At 60.2% G+C, this 20,989-nt stretch overlaps 1 protein-coding gene across 15 annotated transcripts in view; it reads right to left on the bottom strand.

The window, feature by feature from the left end:
- Positions 1-49: 49 nt before the first annotated feature.
- The window catches only part of PLXNB3 (plexin B3), a 30,078-nt gene continuing 9,138 nt past the window's right edge, over positions 50-20,989 (bottom strand). For 4 of the 15 annotated variants that reach the window (XM_059733024.1, XM_059733029.1, XM_059733021.1 and 1 more), the window contains 29 exons: positions 20,398-20,530; positions 19,974-20,130; positions 19,157-19,265; positions 18,705-18,816; positions 18,247-18,375; positions 17,365-17,563; positions 16,732-16,892; positions 16,214-16,365; positions 15,697-15,802; positions 15,483-15,613; positions 14,113-14,289; positions 13,814-13,994; positions 12,294-12,518; positions 11,488-11,637; positions 10,988-11,136; positions 10,019-10,119; positions 8,926-9,140; positions 8,210-8,388; positions 7,147-7,213; positions 6,368-6,674; positions 5,476-5,579; positions 4,902-4,989; positions 4,071-4,240; positions 2,885-3,045; positions 1,787-1,937; positions 1,203-1,267; positions 930-1,005; positions 529-600; positions 50-301 (listed from right to left, as the gene is read on the bottom strand). In XM_059733024.1, coding sequence (XP_059589007.1) covers positions 197-301; positions 529-600; positions 930-1,005; positions 1,203-1,267; positions 1,787-1,937; positions 2,885-3,045; positions 4,071-4,240; positions 4,902-4,989; positions 5,476-5,579; positions 6,368-6,674; positions 7,147-7,213; positions 8,210-8,388; positions 8,926-9,140; positions 10,019-10,119; positions 10,988-11,136; positions 11,488-11,637; positions 12,294-12,518; positions 13,814-13,994; positions 14,113-14,289; positions 15,483-15,613; positions 15,697-15,802; positions 16,214-16,365; positions 16,732-16,892; positions 17,365-17,563; positions 18,247-18,375; positions 18,705-18,816; positions 19,157-19,265; positions 19,974-20,130; positions 20,398-20,530 — 4,132 coding nt within the window. In that variant the 3' untranslated portion in view covers positions 50-196. Of the gene's footprint in view, positions 302-528; positions 601-929; positions 1,006-1,202; positions 1,268-1,786; positions 1,938-2,884; positions 3,046-4,070; positions 4,241-4,901; positions 4,990-5,475; positions 5,580-6,367; positions 7,038-7,146; positions 7,214-8,209; positions 8,389-8,925; positions 9,141-10,018; positions 10,120-10,987; positions 11,137-11,487; positions 11,638-12,293; positions 12,519-13,813; positions 13,995-14,112; positions 14,290-15,482; positions 15,614-15,696; positions 15,803-16,213; positions 16,366-16,731; positions 16,893-17,364; positions 17,564-18,246; positions 18,376-18,704; positions 18,817-19,156; positions 19,266-19,973; positions 20,131-20,214; positions 20,315-20,397; positions 20,531-20,750; positions 20,816-20,989 lie in introns of those variants that run through there. The other 11 variants (XM_059733031.1, XM_059733022.1, XM_059733033.1 and 8 more) reach the window with 11 other exon arrangements.

The following is a 20,989-nucleotide window of genomic DNA, read 5'->3' as shown; positions in this document are numbered from 1 at the left end:
TCCATGATACCCCCCACCTTTCCCTAATGGACGAGTCGCAGCCGCTGGGTCCAATCAGGAGTATTCTTTATTCTACGTCATATAACTCGCCCCCATCCCAGGCTGGGGGGGCTCGGCTCGCCGCCCCAGGTTAGTGTGGGTTAGACACCCCCGAGGGGGAGGGGCTGCCCGGTAACATCAGGCACTAGGGGCGGGCTCATAGGTCCGTGACCTTGTTGTCCAGCAGCGCGGCCGCCTGCTGCAGCCGCGCCCCGAGCTGCTGCTTCTGCCCCGCCGGCTCCGCCTCCAGCGCTGCCACCAGCTGTGGAGGGACAGAGGCAGGGATCAGGGCCCCGCTCTCCTCCCGGAGACCCCAGGCACCCGGGCTCCCACCCCCCTGCTCCACCGCTCCAAGGAACCCAGGCGTCCGGGCTCTCCCTTTTCCTGCCGCAGAGCCCAAGCTTCCAGGACTCCTAGTTTGAATGGAGAACCCAACAGTCCAGGCCCCGGGCTCCCAAACTCCCTCCTGGAACCCAGGCACCCGGGTACCTGGTCGTGGCACAGGCGCACGTACTCGTACAGCTCTAGCAGCGCCCCCGAGCAGTCCAGATCCACCGACAGCTGCAATGTGGGAGGAAGGAATGGAGCTCAGACGTTCGGGAGTCGCCCACAACACCCCCCCCCCCCAGACCCCTCCCTTGGCAGACAGAGAACCCAGGCATCCGTGCTGTGCTGGGTGGGGGGCGCTTTGGGGCAGAAGCCCCAGCTAGGGTCAGAGGGTGCCTGGGAGGTTGGTGGCCCCCAGGGACCAATGGCAGGGTAGGGAGATGCCAGGGGGTTTGAGGGTTCCAGGGGTGGGGGTATTTTGGGGAGGGTGTGGGGAGGAAGGGTGTTGAGAGAACCCAAGGAGCAGTAATACAGGGTTTAGGAGGATGCTGGGGCATCCATACTTGAGACATTTTGGTCAGTGCTGCGTTCATCTCCTGGTACGTGACTGGTGGAGCCTGGCGAACCTCGGCATAGTACCTGGTGGGGATGGCGTAAGAGAACCCAGGTGTCTGGGCTCCCAGCCCCCCTTCCCACAGAAAGCCCTGGCTCCAGTCTCCCCTCCCAAACTCCCTGCTCTTTTACAGCTGGGGTGGAACCCAGGCAATCCTGGCCCTCAGGCCCCCCACCACACTCAGGCATCTTCACAGGGGACCCAGGTCTCTGGGGGCACTCACCTGTCCACGAGCTCTCGATACCGTGGAATCTCACGGGCATAGAGCAGCTTGTTCACAGGGGAGTCCTGGGAGGGGGAGGGTGTAAAGGGGGGAAGGATACCTGGGTGACTGGGAGGCATGTCCCAGACGTCCGGGTTTCTCCTATATGACAGAGATCAGGTCTGGACACCTAGGGCCCTGTTGTGGGGTGGGGGGCGCTGTGGGGCAGGAGCCAGGGCCAGACAGTAGGGGAGGGAATTGGAGGCATGTCCTGGATGCCTGGGTCCCTCCTTTGTGGCAGGGGTCAGTCTCGGATGTCTGGGCCCCTTTGGGGGAGGAGGGGGGTGTCACATCCTGGACACCTGGGTCCCTGAGTGGGGTGGGGCAAATAGTGGGGATGGAAGTGGCCGCAATCGCCGGGATCTGGTGGAGAGGTTGGAAGCATCCCGGACACCTGGCTTCCTTTGGAAGGACCAGGTCCTGAATGCCTGGGTCGCTGTGGAGATTGGCCCTGGATTCCTGGGCCTCTTGGACAGGCTGGAAGCACCACTGGGTCCTTGGGCGGGTTGGGGAGGGAGGGTGGCCCCAGACGCCTGGGTCCTCACCCGTCCCACTTGGTGCTGGGCGGGAGCAGCGCAGGCATCCATAAGCGTCTGGGCCACGACCCCGAGACTCGCATCGACGCTTGGCGGGACACGCACGTCCAGCAGCATCCGTGGGTCACGTACGACCCGCACCCAGAACCGCAGCAGCAGACTGCAGGGGGTAAGGTCAGAGCAGGCCACACCCTCTGAACAGCCCCCAGTAGGCTGCTGGGTGGCCGGGAGTCAAGAGGGGGCATAGCCACAAGTAGCAAGAGCCTATGTCAGGCTGGAGGGGCAGGGATGGGGTGGGGCCATGGCCAGGCCCCACCCCACATGCGGACCCCTGCTGCCTGTAACAGGGTCAGAGGCAGGGAAGGGGTCAGGAGTGTAGTCAGACCCCACCCCTTGTGACCCTGCCCCTGTGTGCTCCCCACCAGTCCCAGCTTCTGGATCCCCTCCCCTTGCCCCCACCTCATTTCCCAGCTGCCTAGGCTGTAGAGTGTGGCCACCCCCCATTCTCCCACCTTCCCACTTCTGCCCCCTGGGGTCCCCCCATACCTCCTGCCTGCCCCCCCCCCATCTTCCAGGCTCTCCACATTTACCTCCTCAGGACAGAGTCCCCATGTCCCTAAAAGCTCTCCACTCCCCCACTTCTAGCCCCCCCCATGTTCTCCCACATGCTTCAGAGCGTGGCCAGACCCACACATGACCTACTACCTATTTTGCCCCCACAAGCCTCCCCCATGCCATCTCCTCCAGATCTACCCCCGGGTCCCAAAGTGCGCCCCCTGCCCCAGTTCTGCTCTGCTCAGGGCCCCCATGCCCCCTGAAGCCCCCTCCCCACATGCTCTCCAGGGTCTGGAGACCAGGACCTTCCATACCCTCCTGCTCCCCCAGTTCTGCACCCTCAAAACCAGCCATGACCCCTAATACCCCCTCAACATGCTCTTTCAGGCTCTGGGGAGTGACCAGGACCTGCCCCATACCCTCTCACCCACTCCCAGTTCTGCCTTTCTAGGATCCCCCATTCCCACTGATACTCCCCACTCCTGCCCTCCTCAGAGCCCCCATGCCCCAGCAAGATCTGCCCCATGCATCCCCCAGATCCATCCCACCCACCTGTTGTTCTTCCAGCTGCGCAGGGTGTCAGGCTCAGCCAGGCCATGCCGTGCTGCCAGCTCATCCAGCAGGTCAAAGAGGAACTTGACAGGCAGGGGTGGGGGGCACCCAACTGGCAGGATAACCCGCAGTGCCCCCTCCACAAATGGGTGAAGCATGCCCTGTGGGTGGGGGCAGTCAGCACCTCTCTGCCTCCTGAAACAACCCTCCTTCCCGCCATGGATCCCATTCTGTGGAGGGCAGCAGCGTGCAGGGAGAGAACCAAGGTGCCTGGCTCCCAGCCCCCAGAAAATGCAGGTGTCCAGGCTCCCAGCACCCTCCCAGAGAATCCAGGCTCCCAGCTCACCTGGCAGCCCCAATTCCCCTCCCAGAGAACCTAGGCACCTGGGATCCTTTCCCCTCACCCAGGCCCCATCCAGAGAACCTAGGCATCTGAGACCCTGTTCTCTGATCCAGCCCCTGCCTAGAGAGCACAGGTACCTGAGCTCCCAGCCCCCCTTGCTCACTCTCCAGGCCCACTCTCCTCACAGAGAACCCAAGAGCAGGAGGATGAGCTAGACCTTAGGGGTAGCTGTGGTAGGCTCTGGGGTGCAGGGGGTCCCCTGAGGATCCCCCACTTTAGTAGAGAGCCCACAACTAAGATTTAGGGTGGCTATGGTGGGTTTTGGGATACAGGGGAATCTGGGGAGCCCTGGGGGGGAGAGGAGCAGTTTGGGGGGGGGGGCCCTCATCTTGGAGAAGAGCAGACTTGGTGTAGATCTTGGGAGTGGTTATGGTGGGATTTGGGGTGCAGCAGAAGTCTGGGGGTTAGAGAGTTGGTTTATGGGTGTGGGGTTGTTAGAGGAGTGCAAGGGAATTTGGGAGGTTGCTGGGGGGGTGAAGGGCTGATTTTGGGATGTGGGGGTTTGGGGGCTCTTAGGGGATGCAAGGCGGGTCTGAGGGTTCTGGGAGGTGGAGGGGTGGTTGGAGATACAGGGGTCCCCTAGGGTGTCCCTAACCTTGCAAGAGGGCAGATTGATGAAGCAGATCTTTGAGGGGACATGGCAGGTTTTGAGGTGAAGTGGGGGTCTGGAAGTTCCTGAGGGGTTGAAGCTTCATTTTGGCTGCAAGGGGAGTCTAGAGGTTCCTGGGAGGGTAGAGGAGTTTTGTGGGGGTGCTAAGTCCCCATGGGGGAGGGATCCCTCACCTTGGTAGAGAGTAGGCGGGTGAGGTAGATCTCAGGGATAGCCGTGGCCCCCTCCCGTTCCCGACTCCCATGTCGTGCCACCTGCCCAGGCCCCTCCAGCTCCTCTGGGGGCTTCTCTAGGTGCCAGAGGTGGATACCCCCCTCCTCACCATCTTCCAGTGTCGGTGCATCTGGGGGGGAGAGGGGCCTGAGCAACACCCCAGACTTCCCTCCCCTGGGAACTCCCTTGACTCAGTCCAGGCCCCCCCCCCCGCGCAACATCCCATTGGTTCAATCCTGAAAATCCCCCACTTCTCCCCATTAGTTCAGTCTAGAACTTCTCCCCACATTCCATTGGTTCATTCCTGGATCTCCTGAACATTCCCATTGATTCAGTCCAAGACCTCTTCCCCCCACAGCTCCCTATTGGTCTACTGGTTCATTCCTGGATTCTTCCCCCCTCCCACATCCCACTGATTCATTCTGGATTCCCTGACCCCCCCAATCCCATTGATTCAATCCAAGGTCCTGATTTCCACCCTTTGTTGTACCTGCTGGATTAGTTCAGGCTCCCCCAGGATTGTCCCCCAGCCCCTCATTGGTTTAGACCAACTCCCCCCTTCAGATTCCACTTTCTTTGTTGGTTCAGTCCAGGATCTGAATCCCTCTACAACAGTTCAGTCCCCCATGACACCCCCCCACACCTGCTCCCTAGTTGCTTCAATCCATAATCTTCACCCCTACCCCATCTGCCCCACCCTGCGCCAAGGTTCAGTCCTGCCCCCCATCCCCATCAGGGCCTAGCCCAGCCATCTCCACAGTGGGGGTGGCATGGGGGTGTGTGTCACTCACTGTCCCCTGAGAGGGGGGTCTGGCATGACTCTGTGGGGGAGTCATTGTGTAGCCGTGGGATCAGTGCCACCGTTGCCCCGTCTGGCACCTGGGGGGGGGGAGAGGGGAGGGGAAGAGGGGAGCAGAACCAGTGATAGGACCCCGGAATCCAGGCTCCTAACTCTCCCCCAGCCATTGATAACCAGCTGGACCCCTCAGAGCAGATAAAAGAACCCAGGCATCTGGGTTTCCAGCCCCCAGGCTCCAACCCACCAGCTCCCACTGCCCTTGTACAGTGGAAAGAGAACTCAGGCATCCAAACTCCAGGCTCCACTGCTCTGATCCCCCAACCTCCACTCCTCCCACAGAGCTGAGAGAACCCAAGGGTCCAGGCTTCCAGCCCCCTTATCTAACCCATCAACCCTCGTTCCCCTCCCAAAGCTGGGAGAGGACCCAGGTGTCCTAGCTCCCCATTCCTTCCACTCTCACAACTCAAAAAGCAGAGAAGGAGCCCTATTGTCTGGGCCCCCCAGGTAGAAGAAACCCTGGCATCCAGGCCACCCAAAGCGAAAGGACCTCTGGTGTCTGGGCCCACCTTATAGTGCTGCAGGGTGTTGAGCCGCTTCCATTGGTTGTGGGTGACAGAGGTGACATCCAGGTCCGATAGCGTGAGGTGCCCGGCCACACCTGAGCGCCACTCTGGGGGGGGCAGGAGGGGGTCAGTGGGGAGGAGACCCCCAAACCCCCCTGCCCTGTTCCTCTCCTGCATCTGGGAGGACCCCCTTCCCCTACACAGTGCCCGAACACCAATGTTGCGGTTCCCCAGCACCCATCCTCCCCCCAATCCCAAGGGGGCCCCCAAACTTCCTTGGACCCCAAGAGATTCCCCACACCCCCTAGGGACCTCCAGTCCACACTAATCCCCCCAATCCCAGGGGACCTCTGTGTGCCCTGCAGCCTTAGGGGGCTCCTCCCAGCCGCCTATCCTCCTTAGTCACTCCCCCGCTGGGTGGGTTCTCCCAGTTCCCCCAATCCCAGGGGCCTCCCATACGCCTCCTCATTCTTGGGGAATCCCCTACACTCCCCAGTCCCATGGGGATCCCCATTTCCCCCTATCCTCTCCCCTGCCCTCCTAAGCCCTCTTGTCCCCCCAATCCTAAGGGCCTCTTGTACCCCCACAACCCCAGGGAGATCCTCTGCTCCCTCTCCAGCCCCAGGGGATCCCCTTTCCCCCCATCCTCCCCCCCAAAACCATCATCCTCCCAAGCCCAGGGGCTCCCTTGTGCCCCAGAACCCCCAGGGGTATCCCCCTAGCTCCATCACCTGCAAGCAGCCCCAGCCCCCCCCGCCCGCTCCCCCAATCCCAGACAAGCCCCACATACTCTCCAGACCCCCAACTCCTAGGGACACCCATACACCCTGCTAGGACCCCGTTCTCCCCAGCTCCTCCCAATCCTGGGGTGACCCCCTACAGCCCCCTAACTCACCAAGGTCTAGGCTGTGGGCAGGGGGCCGCTGGGCGTGGGGCAGCCCTTTGTAGAGCTGCTCCAGGATCTTTTCCTTGGCTTGGCCCACTGTGTCAGTGTCCAAGACACGAGCAGGGGTGAGGCCAGGGGGGTTAGTGGGAGGGGGCAGCACCCGCAAGGTGAGCGGTCGGGAACCCACGTCCTCCCGCAGCAGCCAGGCCTCGCTGAGGGTGCGCCGTGCCCGCCCTGTCACTGCATCCACTGGCCCCTCATCCACCTGCCACCGGATGGCCCGGTACAGCAAGTACAGTGGCTCCCCTGCCACCTCCTGTGGAGAGTGGGGGCATGAGGGACCCAGAGGTCCAGACAGGGAATTTCTCCTGGCTCCCTGGATCTCCTGTGGTTTCCCAAAGCTAGAGGAAACTCAGGCAGTCCAGGCAGGGAACAGCCCTACCAACCCCATCGACTTTCCATGGCTGGAAAGGAACCCAGACATCTGGGTGGGGAACCCTTCCTGACTCCCCAGACCTCCCAGGGACTCCCACAGCTGAAAGGAATCCAGGTGTCTGGGTAGTGATTCCCCACACAGCTCCAAAGACTTCCCATGTGATCTCACAGCTGGGAGGGAACCCAGGGCTCCAGGCGGGACACCACTCTCCTGGCTCTGTGGACCTACCATGGACTCCCACAGCTGCAAGAAACCCAGGCATCTGCTCTAAGCCCCCAGCTCTCCCTCCCCTTTGTAGAGAACCAAGGTGCTGGCAACCCCCTCACCCAGGGAGCCCCTGCGTCCAGCTCACCCGCAAGTAGGGGTAGAGGCAGACAGACAGCCAATCCGTCAGCAGCTTCTCTACCATTGTCTCTGTCCTGGGGGACCGGGAGGGGGGGGGGGAAGGGTCAGCACTGCTCCCCAATCCCTGCCCACCCCCCAATACTTTCCCAGACCTACCCCCAGTGTCCCCTAAACCTTCCAAATGTTTCCCAGTATCCCCAATGCCTCCTACTGTTCCCCTAGCATCTCCCAGTACCCATCCAGTGCTTCCCAGTGCCTACCCAAACCTTCCTAGCACCTCCCGGTATTTCCCCAGACTCACCTAGTACCCTCCCAGACCTACCAGTGTTCTTCAGTGCCCCATGGACCTTCTCAGTGCTATTCCAGTGTTTCCCAGTACCCTCTCAAATCTCTCCAGTGCTTCTCAATACCCATGCATACTTCCCAGAACCCTCCCAAACCTCCCCATTGCTTCCCAGTACCCACCCAAACTTCCTCAGCACCTCTCAGTACCTCCCTGGTGCTGTCAAATGCTTCCCAGACCTCCCCAGTTACCTTCCAGTGCCCCCAGGGACTGCCCAAACCTTCCCAGTGCATCCCAATACACCCTCAGACTTCCCCAATTCCCCCCAATATCCCCTAGTGCTCTCAAATGCTCACCAGATCTGCCTAATGGCTCCCAGTACTCACCCAGACTTCCCCAGAGCTTCCCAGTACCCTTCCAAACCTCCTCAGTGCTTTCCAGTACCCTCCCAGTTCTTTCCAGAACCCCCTCAGACTTCCTCAGGTGCTCTCAAATACTCCTCAGACCTCCCCAGTGCTTCCCAGTCCCCACCCAGACATCCCCAGTATCCCTTCACTTTCCCCAGGACCTCCCAGTACCTCCCTGGTGCCCTCAACTCCTCCCTAGACCTCCCGTCACCTCCCAGTGCCTCTTGTGACCCACCCAAACCTCCCTAGTAGCTTCCCAGTCCACTCCCACACCTCCCCAGTGCCTCCCAGTACATGCCTGCTGCCTTCAAATACATCCTAGACCTCCCAAGTTGCCTCCCAGCTGCTGCCCAGTGCCTTCCCAGTGCCCCCCCAAGCACCTGCGCAGAAGGAGGCGGGGTGGGCGCTGGGCCTGGTGCTGCACCAGCTCACCCAGCAGCACAGCCAGTACATCCGTGAGCAGCTCCAGGCGCCCGCCCAGCCCCAGCCCCAGCAGCGAAGCTGCCCGCAGCCGCTCCCGGCGTGATAGCGAGGCCTGCGCCTCCAGTGTGTGCACCAGCTGCATATGCCACAGAGGCCAGCACACCAGCATGGGTGTCACACACAGGGGGGACATGCAAACACAGGGCACCAGCACATAGGTGTACATATATGGACACAGACACCAAGACACAGATGGAAACACCAGCACAGGCACCGGCACATGTATGGAAAATGGGTGCCAGGAAAAGGGCATGAGGATGTGGATGAATGTTGACATGCGAACATGGGCACATGGACATGGGCACATGACCATGGAAACATGAAACAGGGGAAGCAGAGAAACACAGCATCAGCTTCTCATTCTTCTGTCCCCACTCCATCCCCTTAACCCCACTGTACCCACCTCCATACACCTCCCTACATGCCCCTATTCCCCGCATCTCCCAGACCTGCCCCCTCATACCCCAGACTCCCCCACCTCCCTGTATCTCTCTCTGCCCCCATCTCCTGGACCTTCCCAACGCCCCCTTGTATGCCAACCTCCCTCCCTGCAACCTCTCACACTCCCCTGTACCCCAATCCCCTTCCCCCTAGCCCGCCCCCCCCAGCTCACGGTGAGGAGGAAGGTGCGATTGTTAAGCAGGCCAGACAGTTGGGCCAAGCCCTGCTCCAGGGCAGGGCTGCGCCCCTCATGGTGGGGAGGCCATGCCCCTGGGCCCCCGCCAGGCCCCGGGAAAAAGGCACGCAGGGCATAGGCCCCATAGTCCAGGAAGGGGATCCCAGCCGCCTCCAGCTGCCCCCCAAGGTCTGTCATCTCCGTCATCAGATCTGGGGGGGGGAAAAGAGAGAGCAAAAGGAGGGGGTGCCCCCTGAATGAAAAGAGGCAACTATTCCCTCTCAGTGTATCCCTTTGCCACCTCCCTTAGAACCTCCTTCCCCTGCCCCTCTTCATAGACTGATCCCCAATATCCCTCCATCTGCACCCTACTCAAGAACTAACCCCCCAGTATTCCTCCACCTACTCAATGGTGGCAGGTGACAGAACAAGGAGCAATTATCTCAAGTTGCAGCATGGGAAATTTAGGTTAGATATCAGGAAAAACTCTCTCATGAGGAGGGTAGTGTAACACAGGAACAGGTTACCTAGATAAGTTGTGGAGTCTCCATCCTTGGAGGGTTTTAAGCCCTGGCTAGACAAAGCCTTGACTGGGATGATCTAGGCGGGGGTGGTCCTGGTTTGAAGAACCACCACCCAAAGGCCCTCAGGCTGGACTAGATGGCCTCCTGAGGTCCCTTCCAGCCCTCATTTTCTGTTTTTGAGACTCTACCTCTTCCTCAAGGACTACCCCCCGACACCTGATATCCCTCCACCTGCCCCCACCAGGACTAAGACCCCTAATATCTCTCCAGGGATGAAGCCCTCCCCTTGATATCACTCCACCTGCCACTATTAGGGACTAACCCCCCTCCACATGTGCCATTCCCACCTTCAGGGACTAACCCCTCCAATATCCCTCCATCTACCCCCTCAAGGACTAACCCCCAATTTCCCTCTGCCCGCACCAGGGACTAACCCCCAGTATCCCTCTGGCCCAGTGACTCACCTCCGCCAGCCACATTATGCTCCCTACTGATACCCTTCCACCTCACTTTCCTCATTACCTCAGGGGAGGAACTATTTTTTTATCCCCACCCCACCGCCATACCAGTGAACTCCTTGCGGCACTGGTCGCCCACACTGACTTCCAGGTTCTCCAGTTGCACCAACACCTTCTTGTACTCCTGCAGTGCCTGCTTGCTCTTCCGCCTGCCACAAGGTGGGAGGGGGAAGGCGTTAGCCACAGCAAGAGGGTGTTATCCTGCAGGAATGTCATGCTCAGGGGGTTAGTTATGCGGTGGTAGAAGGCAGAAGGATACCTAGGGCCATTTGCCCTGAAGCTGTGAGCAGAGAGGGATGGAAGGGGGCAATTTAGCTCTAAAAGGACCTGGGCGGAGGGATACAGGGGTGAGAGGGGACTGTCATTTGCCACTTGGGGGGGCATCTAGGCAGAGGGATATGGGGGTCAGGAGAGGTGATTTGCCCCTGAGGGGAAAAGGGGAGCTGGTCAGAGGGAAATGGAAAGGCAGGAGGTGACACATGGCCCCTGAGGGGGGCACCTGGGTAGAGGGATACAGGGGGCAGGAGAAAGCTAGCGATTTGCCCGAAGAGGCATCTGAGGGAAGGGATATGGGGGTGGGTGATTTGCCCCTAAGGGAGGTGGGGACAAGGCAGAGGGCTGTGGCAGGGCATTATTTGCCCCTGAGGAGAAGAAGCTGGATGAAGAAAAACAGGGAAGGAGATAGACGGGTGATTGATCCCTGAGAGGGTATCTGCATAGAGGAATACAGGGGGATGCTAATTTGGGTCAGAGTGGGGGAGTGGACTGGGTTGAGGGATTTGGGGAGTGGGAGGAGGCTGGTCATTTGCTCCTGATGGGAACACCTGGGTGGAAGAATATAGGGTGGGTGACTTGCCCCTAAGGGGAGTCAGGGGCCAGGTGGAAGGATGTGGGGGGGGTGATTAATTCCTGAAGGGGACAGGGGACAAGTGGAAGGATATGGGGGTGGGTGATTCAGCACTGAGGGGAAGAAGTTGGCAGAGGGATAGGGCGACATGGGCAGCAGGTGGTCCTCACCTGTACATGAGAATAAGGAGGACAACCACGAGAACCAGGGCAGTGGCACCTACCCCCAGACCAGCCTGGGCACCAGGGGGCAGGCCAGGGGGTGGCTCTGCCTCGTAGTGCACTGGGCCCAGCACCACCTGCACATGCCCCATCTCCACCTAGAGCATGGGGAGTGGGGCAGGGGGTGTCAGAGCTGGGTGAGAACCAACTCCCCCCCAGCAACCCATGGGGACCCCCCCACCCTTCCAAGACTCTTCCATGGGGCCCCTGGCCCCTCCCTCACCCACCCCTAAGCCCCCCATGGGGAACCCTCCCCACAAGATTCCCCCACCTCTCCCCTGTCCCCCAAACATCCCCCTTGCCCCATGACCCTCCCTCTGGGGACCCTCCCAAGGGGACTCCCACCCCCTGACCACCCCAAGGAGATCCCCACCCCCAAATCCCGCTTACAGTGACCCTTCCCCCAGACCACCCGTAGACCTTTGACTTCCACCTTCCCCAGTACTCACGACGAAGGGGGCAGGTTGCAGGGAACCAGGTGGTACCGGGGGCGGCTCACAGTACAGGTGAGTGGGGGTGAGGGTCTTGACAACACAGAGCCCTGCTCCCACCCGTGCCACCACCTCTTCCTTGGATGTGCCTAGCGTCAGCCCCTCACCCTGGGGGGGTTGGGGAGGGTCAGGGAGTGCCTCCAAAACTGATCTCTGCTCCCCAGTCCCCTCCATTTGCCCCCTCCCAATACCCTCTATACCACACAGCCTCCCATAGCTGCATAAGCCCCTCACCCTCAGACCCCCCCGCAATGACCCCATAAACTCCCCCAGCCCAAGCACCCCAGAAACCACTCATCTCCAGCCCCCAGCTAACCCATAAGCCCCACCAAGTCCCCCCCCCCAACAGCCCTATACCCCCACCCTTACCTCCCCAAATATCCCATAATGCCTCCCATCCCCAGCTCTGGCACATGGGGCATGCACCATCCCTAATCTGCCCCATATCATCCCCAGCCTGCTCCACAGCCTCCCTCAACTGTCCCACAAACCCTCCCACCCCCACCCCAGGTCACACCAACTGGCTGACAGCCTCTCACCTCCAAGTACCCAGTAACCCCTCCACTCAAACTCCCAAAGTATCCATTCCCCTCCCACCCCAGCTCTGGCACACAGGCCACACAGCCCCTCCCCACCAAGCCTGTCCCACAGCCCCCCAACCTGCCCCATAAACCTTCCCACCCCCAGACCTTGCACCTGCCCCAGATGGCCCCAATCTGCCCCCTCAGCAACCTTACCTCCCACCCCCCAAACTGCCCCCTCACCTCGAGGTGCAGCAGCATGCCGGGCTTGAGGACAGGGGGGGCGCCCGGGGGCCAGTGCAGCCGGGGGTCAGGGGCGTAGGTGAAGGGGCCACCCCCTGGGCCAGCAAAAGGCATGTGCAGCCCATCCAGCTGAAAGAGCAGCTCCCGCAGGCGGGAGTGAGGGGGCACCGCCGGTGATGGGCACAGCAACAGTGCTGGGGAGGCTGCAGAGCAGGTAGTGCCACACTACACGGGTGCAAACAGAGCGGTTAGAACCACCCCAGATGCCTGGGTTCAGTGTTAAGGCTCTGGCTGGGGGAGCTTAAAACAGCCCTGGACACCTGGGTTCCATGCTAGGGCCCTGGCTGGGGAGGGGGGCTTGAAATGGCCGTGGATGCCTGGGTTCTGTGTTAAGACCCTGGCTGGGAACTGGAGGGGGATGTGGTTAGAACAAGCAGGTTGGGGCAGCTTGGAATACCCCGGATGACCTGGGTTCATCCCAAAGGCCCTGGGGGTCAAGAGCATAAAGCAAAGAGAATGAGAGGGAGTTTGAGTGGCCCCAGATGCCTGGGTCCTATGCTAGGGCCCTGGCTGAATGCTGGGGAGTCAGAGCAGGGGATAATGGGGGCTTAGAACAGCCTTGATGCCAGTGTTCCTTGCAAGGGTCCTGGCTGGGGCTGAAGGAGTTTGGACAAGGGGAGTTGTAGGGGAGGGGCTTAGAAACAGCCCCCCACCCCCAGCTGCTGCAACTGAGGGGTCAGACTATGAAGGGGGGGGGGGTGTCTCAGGGGGCTGTTTACAACAGCCACAGTCACCTGGGTTCCCCCCAAGGACTGGGACTGTGGTGTTTAAGGAGGAGGGTTGGGGGGGAACAGCTTAGAAACAACCTCGGATGCCTGGGTTCTGTGCTACAGTCCTGGCTGTGGGGTTTAAAGCAGGGAGGGTTGGGTGGACCTTAGAAACAGCCCTGGACCCCTTGGGTTCATCCCACAGAACTCAGCTGGGACTGGGGTAGTGGGGGTTCAGAGAATGGGGGCTGGGGAGGGTTTGGAATAGCCCTGGACACCTGGGTTCTGTGCTAGGGTCCTGGGGTGATCAGAGCAGGGGAGGGGGAGGGGGAGGCAGCTTAGAAACAGCCCAGAATGCCTGGGTTCCTCCCATGAGCATTATCTGCAACTGGGGCATCAGAATAGGAAGAAGGGGGGGGGGCAGTTAGGATGGACCACAGCACCTGGGTTCCTGGCCTGGGCTCTGTCTGAGACTGGAGGGTTAAAGCAGAGGGCAGGCTGGGGGGAGGTGGGGTCTTGGAACAACCCCAGACAGCTGGGTCCCCCTGCTAAGCCTCAGGTGCAACTGGCGGGGGGGGGGGGGGTGTCAAACTAAGGAAGAAGGAGAGGGGGTTAACATGGCCGCAGGCACCTGGGTTCTTTCCAACGGCCCTCACTGAGGCCTGGGGTGGGTCAGAGCAGGGGGGTGCAGATATGGGGTACAGCCATGGGGGGGTTTCCTAGACTTGGGGGGCTTCCCCCCAGCTCACTTACCTCTAGCAGGCTGCCCACCAGAGTGCAGGGCTCTGAGGCATCTGGAAGGACTCCAGGGCACCCCTTCTTGCAGCGACCAGGTGGCAGGGTGCTGGTGGTGGGGAGTTCTAGCACAGCGACCAGCCGCGGCTGCTGTGGCACATCCAGGTTGGTACCTGCGGCCTGGATGATGCGCCCACCCCTGTGGACCCAGGTGTTCAGAAGGGGAAGAGGGGTGGAACTGTGAGCTTTCAGGCCCCTCCCTCTCCTGCAGCCCCACCTTAGGCTCATAGCACAGCCCCGCCCCCACAAGTACTCACCCACAGAAGCTAGAGCGGGGCCAAGCCCAGGTAATGTTGGGATTTGGCGCATAGTGGAAGCCACCCCCCCCGGTGAGATGCCGCAGAACTTTGCCAAACTGCACCCGCAGGGGGGCTTCTCCCAGGGTCCCCCCTGTGGTGAGGCACACCAGGGTCCCTGGGGCTGGGGGCTCCACACTGTGGGCAGAAAGGGGGCAAATAAGTCCTTAGGGAGCAATTAGGTGCAAGAGAGGGCAGATATTGGGGTATGGGGGAAGATAAAATGGAGTTGGGGTGTAGTGGCTTGCATGAGGGGCACATACGGAGGTCTGTTGGGGTGGGGGGGAGGGAGAGTTGGGAGGCAGGTTGGGCCTTAGGCTTGGAGTGTGGAGAAAGAGGAGGTGGGCAAGTTGGGCCCCAAGGTTGGTGTTGATGGGGTGGGAGTAGATATCAGGGTGCAGGGAGCAGCTGGGGGTGAGTTTTGGGAATGCAGAGGCAGATATGGGGGTACAGAAGGTAGCTGAGGGGGAGGTTGGGCCCTGAGTGTTACGGGGGTGGGGGCATATCAGGGTGTGGTGGGAGCTGGGGGTGGGATTCAGAGGTACAGGGGCAAATATTGGGGTGTAGGGGGCAGGTTAGGCCCTGGGTTTGATTTTGGGGGAATAGGGGGATTGTTGAGGTGTCAGGGTATGCAGGAAAGATATCAAGGAGTGTGGGGAGCTGAAAGGGGGATTTGGGGGATGGGGCAGATAGGGTGTGGGGGCTAAAGAGGGATTGGGGGCAAAGGCAGATAATTGGGGTGTGGGGACAGCTGTGGTGGGTTGGGGAGATGGAGGCAGATATTGGGGTGTGGGGGCAGCCGGGGTGGGTTTAAGGGGGCAGGGCCAGATCTCAGGGAGCAGGGGAGGTGTTAGAAGGCAGAGAGAAGGGGGGTTGGGAGACAAAGACCAGGGAACTGGGGAGATATTAAAGCATTGGGTGGGTTTGGGGGTGCAGAGCAGGGGGAAGGAGAGTATCAGGGTGCAGGGGGAGGTTTGGGGGAGCTCACATGGTACAGGGCAGGTTTGCGGTGCTGGGGGGCATGGGCAGTATTGGGGCAGCACTAGCTTTGAGGGTGCAGGGTGGGAGTGGAAGGGTTTGGGGTTGCAGACAGTGATGATGGTATTAGGGTGTGGGGGGCTCAGCAGGTTTGGGGAGGCTGGGTGTGGGATGAGCAGTATTGGGGAGGCAGGGGGCTCACAGGGCAGGTTGGGGGTGCAGGGAGCAGTATAAGCAGTATCGGGGAATCAGAGGAAGTTGGGGGCTCACAGGGCACATCTGGGAGTGCAGGGGCTTGTGGGGCTCCGAGGTCAGCAGGGGGTGCAGGGGAGTGGGTAGCACCAGGGGCTCACAGGGAACAAGGTAGGTCCCCTAGGAAGACAGCAACATCAGGGCCTGTGGCCAGCTCCTCCCCTGTCACAGTGACCTGTGTGCCTCCAGCCACGGGTCCAATCCGGGGGTGCAGCTCCCACAGCTGGGGGTCCTGCCAGAAGGGGCAGTATTATTGGGGGACAGGGGAGATAATTACCCCTCCCAATCTGCCCACCTTGCTCCACTAGCACTGACCTGATAGGTGAAATGCTGGATGGAGACCCCAGGGGGCTGGTCCCCAACAGCCACCTCCACAGGCCCCGAGACCCCACCTTCAGCTGGGGGTACTTGGCACACAATCCTGCAGGGGGAACGGGGTGGCATTGATGTGAGGGCACTGCTGGGGGAAGCTCACAGCACTGAGGAAGCAGAGCTTACCTGGTTGGGGAGGGGCACAGCTGAAGGAAGCTCACAGCATTGAGGTGGCAGGGTGCTTACCAGGCAATAGTGGTGTGGGCAGGACACTGCAGCAGGGAAGCTCGCAGCTGGGGCAGGATTTAGCATGACGGGGTGGGGCTTATTGCTAGGCTTACCAGACAACCAGATAGTAGTGGGTGGGGCAGGCAGGGCACTGCTGAAGGGAAGTTCCCAGCTAAGGAAGGGCCTTACCAGGCAGCCAGAAGGTAGTGAGCAGAGTCAGGTGGACAGGGCACTGCTGAGGGGAAGCTCCCAGCATTGGGAGGCAGGGCTAGCTGCTGGGGGTAGGGCTTACTGGGCAGCCAGGCGGTAGCGGGCAGGGTCAGGCAGGCAGGGCCTCCCGGCCACGCGGACAGTGCCAGCCACGTCCTCGAAGCGTTGGCCCAGGTCAGAGCCAGCAATGGTCAGCAGCAGCCCACCCTCAGGGGGACCACTCAAGGGGTGCACCTGCGGGGGAGAGCAGGACCCCGACAGCCAGTCAGGATCAGTTGGTCCTCTCAGTCTGGCTCAGGACCTCTAGGCCTCAGCCCACTGCCCCCAAGCCTGGGCTGGGCCAACTCAGCCTTGGATCAGAACCCCGTCCGCCCGTCGGGATCTGGCCCCTTTTTTCTGGATTGCATCCCTACCCTCCCAACCCAATCAGGACCCCCAAGCCTCAGCCCCGGTACCCAAGCCCAGATCAAGACCCCTAGCCATCAAGATCAGCCCCCCCAAACCAGATCAGGACCAGTAGGCCTCAACCCCCTCCCTGCCCCAGCTTGAATTGGGCTCCCCCAACCCTCAGGATCAGCACCCCTCCACCCCCCAACTCACCTGATGTATAAAGGGGGCAGGGCAGGAAGGTGGGGCACCCCCCGGGGGGCAGAGGCGGTGGTGCTGGCAGCCAGGAGGGCACCACTGGCATCCTAGAGCAGGAGAGGCCGCACGGCACCGGCTGCAGTCAGGCCGGCCCACAGAGCAATCATACAGCATCACTGAAGAGGTGGGTGGGGAGGGCAGACCATGACACTGCTGAGGAAGCTCACAGCACCATGCAGCCACCTATGATGCAGCTGGGAAATAGCTCACAAATTCCCCATGGCACTGCTGGGGGGAAGCTCACAGCCACCCTATGACACAGCTGGGGAAGCTCACAGCCTCCTGGACCCCAGTGACACTGCTAGGAGGTAGCTCACAGCCTCCCATGGCAGTGCTGGGGTAAAGCTTGCAACATTCTCCTGCCCGTTCCATGGCACTGCTGAGGGAAGCTCACAATGCTCCCTGCCCTTCCCTCCCCCACAAAACACTGTTGGGGGAAGCTTGCAGCCCCACCCACCCCCGACACCGCTAGGGAAAGCTTGCAACCTTCCTCTGAGCCCCCTATGACACTGCTTGGGGAAGCTCACAGCTCTCTCCCCCACATAACACCACTGGGGGAAGCTCAGTGTGTGAGGCAGTGAGACTCACCATGTAAGCCAGAGGGAGTGTCCAGGTGCCACCTCTCCCCCACAGTGACATACACGGGGGCTCGGAGCTGGGGAGCTGATGCACCAAAGTCATAGGCATGGGGGCCACACTGGAGCCTATAGGGGCCCCCTGGGGAGGCCTCCACTTCCACCAGCCCCCGTCCGACCTCTAGCACACAGCGTAGCCGTGGCAATGGGACCTGAAAAATGGTGGGGTAGAAGAGGTGAGACCAGGCTAGGACCCCCCCCAGCATCCCAATATAGTGTAACTGTGGCAAAGGGCCTAGCAAGACCAGGCCTAGATACACCTTACTGCAATATAACCATGGCAGTGAAGCCTGTAGAGATGAAACTAGGACTGTTCCCCGCCCCCCCTCAAGACGGTGTAACCATGGCAATAGGGTCTAGTGAGACCAGGCCTGGGCTCCCCAATGCAATGTAACCATGGCAACAGGGCCTACAAGGCCAAGATCAGCTCCTCCACCCCGAGGCCCCAATATGATGTAACCGTGGCAATGGGGCCTAATGAGACCAGGTCTAGAGCCCCCATTGTAATATAACCATGGCAATGAGGCCGGTAGACCTGAAACTAAGCCTGCCCCCCAAGCACCTTGGTATGGTATAACCCTGGCAACCTAGTGATATCAGATCTAGGCTCCCCAATGCAACCGCAGCAACAGGGCCCATAGGCCTGATACCAAGCCTCCCCCGCAGCACTCCAATACAGTGCAACTATAAACATGGCAGGTGCACAGTCACCATGGCAACAAGGCTTGCTCCAAGGGAGGCCTGAAATGGAGTCTGGCCCCACCCTGCAAGACCCTTCTATTGCCCCACACTGTAACTGTGGCGACAGCCCCCCCACGCAAACACACACACTCACCCCCAGCAAATTCAGGTTGTGAGCTTCCAGGTCAAGGGTCACCTCGACCCCCACGGGCACCAGGGGCGATCCCTTGACCGCCCCCAAGCGGGGGCAGACCTGGGAGCCCCGGGGGCCCCCCACAGATGCCTACCAAGAAAAGGTGGGTTATTGCATGGGGGAGGAGGGGCCCAGATACCTGGGTCCCCTGCCCAGCCTCCTTCTTATGGCTCTTTCCCTCTGGGAACCCCCAAGATGTCTGCTTGGATGCCTGGGTCCCTTGTCCTGCCTCTCTTCCTCTAGGAAATCCAACATGCCTACCCCAATGCCTAGGTTTCCTCACTTCTCCACTTCCTTGGGAGACACTGGGGGGGATGACTGTTCTCCCTGGATGGCTGGGTCCCACTCATAGCCCCTGCCTCTCCCCTTGCCTCCTACCCCAGATGCCTCAGAAGTAGAAGGTAGGGGTTGTCACTCACGTTCTGGTTGTAGATGGTGACCTCCCCTGTGGGACAGGAACCCCCTGTGATACAGCAATGACTCCGGGGGCACCAGTGACACCCCCAGGGGCTGCTCACACAGGCAGTGCATCTGAGGGGGGAGGAGCAGTCTGGGGACCTTAGAGCTCCTCAACCTGCCCCCCCAGCCCTGCGGTGTCCCTCACTCCCAACCCCAGTCCTGCCCATAGTGTCCCTCACTCCCAACTTGCAGCACCCCCTTACCTCCACGGTGCCCCCCACTCCTGACCTACAGTCCCCTCATTGCCCTGTGGCACCCCTCACTCCTAACCCACAGCCCCACTCCATGGTACCTCTAATTCTCAACATGTGTCCCCCCGTATCCCCATGGTGCCTCTTTCTCCTGACCCACAGCCCTGCCCCAATATCCCCACAGTGCCCCTCACTCCCAACCTTCAGCCCCCCCCACTCACGGTGCACTGGGGGCCAGGAGGGCAACAGCGCTGCAGTCATAGAAGGCAAATCCCACTGCTACCACCAACACATCCTCAAACATCACAGACAACTCCACGGTCACATGATCTAGGGGGATCACATGATTACTTACCCATAGGTTTAATAGATTTCATTGATTTCATAGACATTAGGGCTGGAAGGGACCTCTCGAGACTGAGTCCAGCCCCCTGCCCAAGGGGCAGGAAGTCAGCTGGGGTCAGATAACCCCAGCAAGATAAGCATGCAAGTGTTTCTTAAAGGTATCCAAAGTAGGTGCTTGTACCACTTCTGGGGGAGTCTATTCCAGACTCTGGAGACTCAGACAGTAAAGAAGCTTTTCCTTATGTCCTGTCTAAAATGGTCTTCCAGCAGTTTATGACCGTTAGACCTTGTCTTCCCTTGGGGTGCCCTGGTGAACAGACATTTTCCCAGTTCCTGATGCATACCATGTATATAAGCATATACTTATAGGCTGCCACCAAGTCACCCCGAGCCTTCTCTTCTCCAGGATGAAGAGTCCCATGCCTCAGCCTCTCCTAATAAGGCCTATTTTCTTGACCTCTAATCATGCACATGGCTCTCCTCTGGACTCTCTCAAACTTCCCCACATTCGTTCTAAAGTGTGGAGCCCAGAACTGGGTGCAATACTCCAACTGAGGCTCACCAAGGCCGAGTAAAGCGGGAACTCCAGCTGCAGCCTCACTAAGGCGGAGTAAAGTGAGGAGGGAATTCTCTGGGGAGGGAAGAAGAAGGGGAAAGGCTAGAGCAACACATTGTGGGTAGGGAAGAGCTAACCTTTGCCTTCTGGGCTGGGTGGAACCTGGTCAGGGCTGAGCGCCAAGCAGCGGACCCAGGAGTCCTGGCGAGTGGCTGGGCGGGCCTGGCTCCCAAAGGCACAGTGGTAGCTCTTGCCCTCAGCCAGCAAGGGGAGCTGGGGCACCTGCAGCATCACCTAGGGGTGGGGGGGCAGGTTCAAGAGGTGTATCTGAGGCCCCACCCCCTTGTCACCAGCCCCACTCAGGTCTCTTCTTCCAACCTGCACTGTGGGATATGCCTCATCTCCTCCTTCCTGTAGCCGTGGCCACATCCCCCCACACACCCACAAGCCCTGACCGTGTTTCTAGCCACACCCACTTCCCCCTAGACCCCTGGTTCCACAAGCCCCATCCTTCCCCTGCAGCTTCCCTCAAGCCCCACCCTACCCTACCCTCATACTGACCTCAGCAGGCTCTCCACGGCTCTGATTGGCTGGCATCACACTCTCCACCTGCAGGCACTGGCTGCCTTCCCCATAGCTCCACAGCCACTGATTGGCTCCCTCATGGTGCACACACTCTAGCTTCCGCATGCACCTGACTCCGCCCCACCCAACAACAGCCAATTGGGTGAGGAGGCAAGGCCAAGGGCTAGCTAGCTCTGCCCACCCTCTTTGGACCCCACCCCTTTCAAGGATGTTTATATAGGACCTACATAACACCTCCCCCACCCACCCTGCCTTTCCTGCAGGACCCACTCAAAATGTCTCATTCTCCCATTATGTTATTCTCCCCCATATGCCTGAGATGTGCCCACCTCTGGCATGGGGCAGCTGGGGAACAGTCAACTTTAACACCAACTAGATAGGGATGACATGCAATCTGTGGGGTGCAATAGTTATGGACTGGTTGGGGGAAAGCCAAATGCAGTCAGATCTAGAAGAACAATACTTGAGTATAACACCACAGAACAGGCCAATATGTGCCCAGCTCTGGGGTGGAGCAGATAGGGACCAGCCATACATAACACTGCACAGATAAGACTAAGATGTGTCC

The sequence above is a fragment of the Alligator mississippiensis genome, chromosome 8 (genome assembly GCF_030867095.1).
Source record: "Alligator mississippiensis isolate rAllMis1 chromosome 8, rAllMis1, whole genome shotgun sequence".
Taxonomy (NCBI): Eukaryota; Metazoa; Chordata; order Crocodylia; family Alligatoridae; genus Alligator; species Alligator mississippiensis.
The sequence above is the reverse complement of the archived record's forward strand: the minus strand, read 5'-3'. Positions and strand labels throughout refer to the sequence as shown.